Below are 7,671 nucleotides of genomic sequence, written 5' to 3'. Positions count from 1 at the left end.
CCCCCACCCGCTGGAAAAAAATGTCCTCAAAGCCTTGTTTTCTCCGAACATTCTGGAGAGAATTCTTTTTTTTCTTCCTGGCTTCTGGTGGCCCCTGGCAATCCTTGGCTTGCTTGGTTTGTTGCCACGTTATTCTGATCTCTGGCCTTCTTCCTAATGTGTATCTCTGTGCTTGAATCTCCTTTCTTTTCTCATATAAAGATATCATTCAGCTGTGCATTTTGGTGTGCACCTTTAATCCCAGCAACTCGGGAGGCTGAGGCAGGAGGATTGTGAGTTCAAAGCCAGCCTCAGCAACTTAGTGAGGCACTTAGCAACTCAGCCAAACCCTGTCTCAAACCCCTGTCTCAGACCCTGGTGATGTGGCTAGGGTTAAGCATCCCTGGGTTCAATCCTCTGTCCAAAAAACAAACAAAAAATCAATCATTTAGGGCCTTTCTAATTTAAAAACAAACAAACAAACAAACCAGCATTTAGGGCCTTTCTAATGAAATTAACTTGGCTACATCTACAAAGACCCTGTTTTCTGAGGTTCTGGTTACACAGTAATTTTTGAGGACCCATTACAGATTGTATCCCATATTGTAGCTTTGCCTTAACATATATAGCCAATAATATACATAACCATTTAGATTGTAATTTTTCACATGAACATAATGGGGGAGGAGAGCCTTGTTGATCCAGCTGGACTCCTTTTGGTACTACTTTGTCCCATTTTAACTGCGAATGGACATGTGCAGCAGTCCTGGCCTGAGATGAATATGATTCCGAGGGCTTATAGCCCTTAGGAGTGAAAGTTGAATCACAGCATAAGGTAAGCCACCAAGACCTGCTGAGGTAAAAAGTGAGGATGAGTGGAATTTAGAATAGTAGGGATGGGAGAAAATGAGCTCAGACCACCAGCAGCTGTAGTTTGTTCCAGTAACTTTTCTCTTCTCTGTGTCCTCTCAAAAAGAGAGCCCTGTGGGAATCAAGCAAAAGCTGCTCCTTATGCCATTGTGGAGAAGGGATACAAGGGGTGGACTGTGGTGGCCGTGAAAATGTGCCAGTCTCCTTTTGTGAGGGACATGATTGACTTTCTCCACTGAGTTGCCTTTGTATCTTTGTATAGCAGTCCCATAATTCTATAGTCTGTTCCTGGAATCTTGTTATTTCAAGAAATTCTGTAGTTTGCTCTTTTTCATTCAGTTTTCCCACTTGTGTGAAAATATGTGTAAAATAAACACAATTGTAATGACTAACACTTACTGAAAACCTACTAAGAACCCTAGGTATTTTATACTCACTCAGTGATTTGATCTTCTTAGCTCTTCTTGGAAAAAGATCTTATGTCCATTTCATTGATGAAGATGCTGAGGGTCTAAGAGTTTCATTTATTCATCCAAAGCTGTCCATTTAAATAGTCAAGCTGAATGAGCCTACGCTTTTCCTGCTAGTCCTTGGATGTGTGACTTTCAGGAACACAGTGAGAACTGATTATTTCACAAAGCCCTTGTTACGGTGAAATGTACTGGAAGAGTATGTGTTGCATTTTTGTTACTGCACATGTAGACTCTATAGGAAATAGTTCTGGACACATTTTTGTTTTAATAGTTGAGTACAGTGTTTTTAATATGCTTTGATACTAGAGCAACAGTATTAAAGAGGATAATACAAAAATTATTCTGTCCATGTATCCTGAGTACTGTTGCTAATGAGAAGTACAATTGGAGATACCCAGATAGTGGGGTATGTGGTTCTGATTGTCAAATGAAGGGGTTAGGACTGGAAGTGTAAATTTGGAGTCATCATTATACAGTTTATATTTAAAGCTGGTAGGGGTAGGGAGAAGTGATCCCCTAAGGATGATATTGTAGTGTGAGAATAATACAGAGATGAAGATGTAATTCTGGAAATCAGAAACAGTTAAAGCAGGAATGAACAAATAATGAGGAAGACAAGAAAAGGAGAGTGTGATAAAAGAAACCAAGTGGAGAGTGTGAAGCAGTTGAGAGATGGGAGACTATAAACAGAAGTTACAAAAACATCATAAAGGAAAATCAATTGTTACATAAGGTTTCTGAGGAAGGCTCAGCACATAGGCCCTGCAGTACCATGGAAAGACTAGCTCTTCTTTTATCAGAGTGGAAAAAACAAGTTAAGGATGGGTGTTAATGTAAAAGAATGTATGACAAGAGGACACCCAGAAAATTCCTTTTGATTTCTGTATTTCTCTGGTGTAGAAGTTGAGGTATATTAGTTTGGTAGGGCTGTCATAAGAAAAATGGGTGGCTTACGCTAACTGCAATTTATTTTCTCACCATTCTGGAGTCTTTCATTCTGGGATCAAGGTGTCAGCATGGCTGACTACTTCCAGAGGCTTCTGATTGCCTTGTAGATGGCCATTTTCCTCTGGTGTCTTCTCATGGTCTGTTCTGTCTCTTTTTATAAGGATACCAGTTGTACTGGATTAGGGCCTACCCCAATGACTTCATTTAACCTAAATTACCTTTTAAATTACCATCTCTCTGTAAATATAGTCAACATTCTGAGGTTTGAAGCTTAAGACTTCAGTTTATGAATCTTAGGGGTGAGGAGCATAGTTCAGCCATTTGCTGAAAAAGTGACGAAATGTTATTTCATAAAATACCATAAGAAAAATTAAGAGATGAATATCTAGGTGAAAATATTTTCAACATGCATGTAAGATCTGTAAACAGAATTTCTACATGGGAAACACTCAATGTGAAAGAGCTAAAATTAGAAAGAAGGAAACATTTTGACATAATTAATCGTATTGTTGTTATTTATGTTTTTTACTTTCTGGTTCTTAAGAAAGCCTTATTCTAATTCAGCTTTACAAGGATATTGTCCTAAATTTTCTCCTAGTACTTTTCACAGACTAAAAAAATTTAATATGCATGGAATTTATTCCATTATACTGTCAGAGTAGGGTTCAGTTTATTTTCCGAATATATCACTTATTCAAACCCTGTTTATTGAATGATTTGTCTTTTCTTCATTTTTTGAAATATTATGTTTAGTAAATATTAAAATCCCATATTTAAAATCTAAATCCTATAATTTAGACTCTAGTCCTTGGATAGAACTATAATTTTAATTACTATAGCTTTATAATAATATAAGATATTATTATAACATTAAAATATATTATTATAATATAACATTATTATAATAATATAAAAGCTTTTATAATAGCTTTTATAATTTAATTACTATAGCTTTTATAATTTTTTTGTGAGAAATCCTGGTGATCAGATGTGTGTCTCTTGCCCAGAATGTTTTGCCATAATGTTTAGTGGGCATTTTGCAGTATCCTGTTAACACACACATTACTTTGATAGACACATTAAGTGGTATAAACAGTACATATAATCTCATACCAGAGTGGATCAGGTTTTCCTTCTAAATGAGTTAAAAAGAAGAATTTATCTTTTTTTTAAATTCTAATTAAAACTTTATAGAAGAATATATCTTAAAAAGATTTTTGGATTATAAATCTGTAATTTTTCTTGCTGTTTGGGGATATACCTTCCTTTTTTGTCCAAATGTTTATGATTATTTTGGTTATTCTTGAATCTTTACTCGTCCATGTGAATTTTAGCTTCTGTTTTTTTGAATTATGTGAAAAATTCTCTAGAGATTTTCATTGGGATTGTGCTTAATAGTTGGGGAAGAACAGCTTTATGGGGTTTGTCTTCATGTCTGTGAACATGGATAGCTTTTCTTTCAGGTACTTTTTCATGTCATTCAGTAGTTTTATGGTCTTTTTTTTTTTTTCTCAAAAATGTTTGAAGCTGGACATGGTGGCACACACCTGTAATCCCAGTGGCTCTGGAGGATAAGGCAGAAGGATCACAAATTAAAAGCCAGCCTCAGTCAAAGTGAGGCACTAAGCAACTCAGTGAGACTTTGTCTCTAAATAAAATACAAAATAGGGCTGGGGATGTGACTCCGTGGTTAGGTGCCCCTGAGTTCAATCCTCAATACTGCTACACTCCCCCCACCCCCTGCAAAAAAAAAAAAAATAAAAAATGCTTGAAATCTTGTTGGATTTATATCAAAATACTTTTACAGTTTTGTTGGTATTGTGAATGGAATTTTTTAAAGTTTGAAACTACATTTTTTAATTGTTGTTGCTAATATCTAAAAGTATTGATGTTTATGAATTGAACATGTTCCTGACCAGTATGTTGAGTTCTGTTACTGGTTCTGATAATATGTCAGTTGATAAGCTTATGTTCTTTGTTAGAAAATCATATTCAGGGTTGGGGTTGTTGCCTAGCATGTGTGAGGCACTGGATTTGATTCTCAGCACCACATATAAATAAATGAATAAAATAAAGGTCCATCAACATCTAATTTTTTTAAAAAGAAAAATCATGTTCAAATATTGAGCTTTATTTCTTTTTTCTTTCATTTTTTATTTATTATTATTTATTTATTTTACATGAGCTCTGTTATTATTATTATTTGCATTACAATTCTTAATACACCTTTATACCACAATTTATCATATCTCTGTCAAGATATGTTGACACTAAATTCACATCTTCCTACATGTATTTTGTACAGCGATGAGGGTCTCCTTCCACCATCCATGCAATTCCCCTCTCCCTCCTTTTCCTCCCACCCTTCTTTCCTATCTAGAGGTAATTTTCTTCCCATGCTCTTCCTCCCTATCCCATTTTGAGTTACCCCCTTATATCAGAGAAGATATTTGGTATTTGTTTTTTTGGGACTAGCTAACTTCACTTAGCATAATCTGCTCTAATGTCATCCATTTTCCTGCAAATGCCATGATCTTATGATTTTTTTAGTGCTGAGTAATATTCCATTGTGTATAAATGCCACATTTTTTTTATCCATTCATCCACTGAAGGACATCTAGGTTGGCTCCACAGTTTAGCTATTGTGAATTGTGCTGCTATAAATATTGATGTGGCTGTGTCTCTGAAATATGCTGTTTTTAGGTCCTTTGGGTATAGTATGAGAAGAGGAATAGCTGGGTCAAATGGTGGTTCCATTCTAAGCTTTCCGAGGAATCTCCATACTGCTTTCCAAATTGGCTACACCAATTTGCAGTCCCACCAGCAGTGTATGAGTGTAACTCTCCCCAATCCTTGCCAGCACTTATTGTTGTTTATCTTCATCATGGCTGCCATCTGATTGCTAGAGATGATGGGCATTTTTTTGTATATTTGTTGATTAATTGTATATCCTCTTCTGAGAAGTGTCTGTTCAGGTCCTTGGCCCATTTATTGATTGGATTATTTGTTTTTTTTGGTGTTTATCTTGTTGAGCTCTTTATATATCCTAGAGATTAGCGCTCTATCTGATGTGTGTTCCCAGGATGTAGGCTCCCTATTGACGTCACATATTATTTCTCTTGCTGAGAAAAAACTTTTTAGTTTGAATCCATCCCATTTGTTGATTCTTGGTTTTAATTCTTGTGCCATAGGCGTCTTATTAAGGAAATTGGGGCCTAGCCCCACGTGATGGAGATTAGGGCCTATTTTTTCTTCTATTAGATGCAGAGTCTCTGGTTTAATTCCTAGATCCTTGATCCATTTTGAGTTAACTTTTGTGCATGGTGAGAGATAGGGGTTCAATTTCATTATGTTGCAAATGGATTTCTAGTTTTCTCAGCACCATTTGTTGAAGATGCTATCCTTTCTCCAGTGCATGCTTTTGGCACCTTTGTCTAATATAAGGTAGTTGTAATTTTGTGGGTTAATCTCTGTGTCCTCTATTTGTACCATTGGTCTACCAGCCTGTTTTGGTGCCAGTACCATGCTGTTTTTGTTACTATTGCTCTGAGGTATAGTTTAGAGCTTTATTTCTTCTTTGTTAATCTTAAACTTCTTTTTCTTTTTCAGTTGTATGGTATATGGTCTTGAGACACATAAAACATTTTTACAGTGGCATTTACTGTGAAATACATTGTGCTGTAATCACATTTTGAATCCATGAGTACATAAATGATAGAAGGGAAATGGGAAGTTTCTGAGAAGGGAAATATTTATTATCAGAGGATTTAACGTGTGATCTTTTCATTACAGATATGGCGTAAGATATTCAAGATTGGACACCTGGTGACCTGATATTTCTGATAGCCTTAAGCTGACTTATAGCCATAGAGAAATCTCTCCGTTTTTGTTTTCTGCTTTACATCTTTTGTGGCACCTAAGTTCACCTTGCAACCATGTATGGAAGTGCTCGCTCAGTTGGGAAAGTGGAACCAAGCAACCAGAGCCCTGGGCGTTCACCTAGGCTTCCCCGTTCCCCTCGCTTAGGTCATCGTCGAACCAATAGTACTGGAGGGAGTTCTGGAAGCAGTGTTGGAGGTGGCAGTGGGAAAACCCTTTCAATGGAGAATATACAATCCTTAAATGCTGCCTATGCTACATCTGGCCCTATGTACTTAAGTGACCATGAAAATGTGGGTTCAGAAACACCAAAAAGCACCATGACACTTGGCCGTTCTGGGGGACGTCTGCCTTATGGTGTTAGGATGACTGCTATGGGCAGTAGTCCCAACATAGCCAGCAGTGGGGTTGCTAGTGACACCATAGCATTTGGAGAGCATCACCTCCCTCCTGTGAGTATGGCATCCACTGTACCTCACTCTCTTCGTCAGGCAAGAGATAATACAATCATGGATCTGCAGACACAGCTAAAGGAAGTGTTAAGGGAAAATGATCTCTTGCGGAAGGATGTGGAAGTAAAGGAGAGTAAATTGAGTTCTTCAATGAATAGCATCAAGACCTTCTGGAGCCCAGAGTTGAAGAAAGAGCGAGCCCTTCGAAAAGATGAAGCTTCCAAAATCACCATTTGGAAGGAACAGTATAGAGTCGTGCAGGAAGAAAACCAGGTGAGTTTTATGTCTTGTCTGTCTTTATTGGCTGAATTCATGTATATGAATAAAATGAGCCAGTCTTTTTTTTTTCCCTTGTTAGTTCATTTATCTTTCTTTATCCTATCTATTTTAGTATTTTCTGTCTTTTCTTTCTCAGCCTTTTCCAGATTTGCTTTTATGTCTGCTTTTCCCCCTTATTACTTGTTTTTCTTCAATTCTTTTTCACTTACTGTATTTTTTTAAAGTATATATATTTTCAATTCTGTGAGAATAGAGTATTGCCACACATTCTAACATCCATTACCAAAATTATTTTGATTATTTAAGTGTAAAATATACCAGTAAGATTGGTCATAATGTAAAAAAAAATCAGTCTTAAAAACTATCACAAGTAAGCCAATATGTTATTAAATTACAGATATTACTTTTAAAAAGTTAATGATGTAAATCTTAATTAGGTACTTAAAATGAGTAACTTCTTTTTGTTGATATTCATGTAAGTTTTACTTCAGGGTTTTGATGTTGTTTTTGTTATTCTTTGATTTTTCTAAATTTAAGGTGGAGGAAAGGCAACTTGGTACAATTGATTGTTTTGATAAAAATAATATGTGTAGGCATTATAATCACATAATTTTTCAGTTTTAGAACTAAGTGCTTTCCGGTGTGGTTGCTCACACCTGTAATCCCAGCAGCCCGGGAGGCTGAGGCAGGAGGATTATAAGTTTGAGAGCAGCTTTAGTAATTTAGCGAGATCCTACACAACTTGGTGAGATCCTGTCTCAAAATTAAGGAAAAAAAAAGAAAGAAAGAAA

At 36.2% G+C, this 7,671-nt stretch overlaps 1 protein-coding gene across 20 annotated transcripts in view; it reads left to right on the top strand.

The window, feature by feature from the left end:
- Erc1 (ELKS/RAB6-interacting/CAST family member 1) overlaps nt 1-7,671 on the top strand; it is a 1,605,700-nt gene that overhangs the window by 1,069,545 nt on the left and 528,484 nt on the right. For all 20 annotated transcript variants that reach the window (XM_048787497.1, XM_048787503.1, XM_048787498.1 and 17 more), the window contains exon 2: nt 6,063-6,874. In XM_048787497.1, the coding sequence (XP_048643454.1) occupies nt 6,206-6,874 (669 nt within the window). In that variant the 5' untranslated portion in view covers nt 6,063-6,205. The remainder of the gene's footprint in view (nt 1-6,062; nt 6,875-7,671) is intronic.

Source organism: Marmota marmota, unplaced genomic scaffold (genome assembly GCF_001458135.2).
Source record: "Marmota marmota marmota unplaced genomic scaffold, marMar, whole genome shotgun sequence".
Taxonomy (NCBI): Eukaryota; Metazoa; Chordata; class Mammalia; order Rodentia; family Sciuridae; genus Marmota; species Marmota marmota.
Note: the sequence above shows the minus strand (reverse complement) of the source record. Positions and strands in the feature narration are given on the sequence as shown.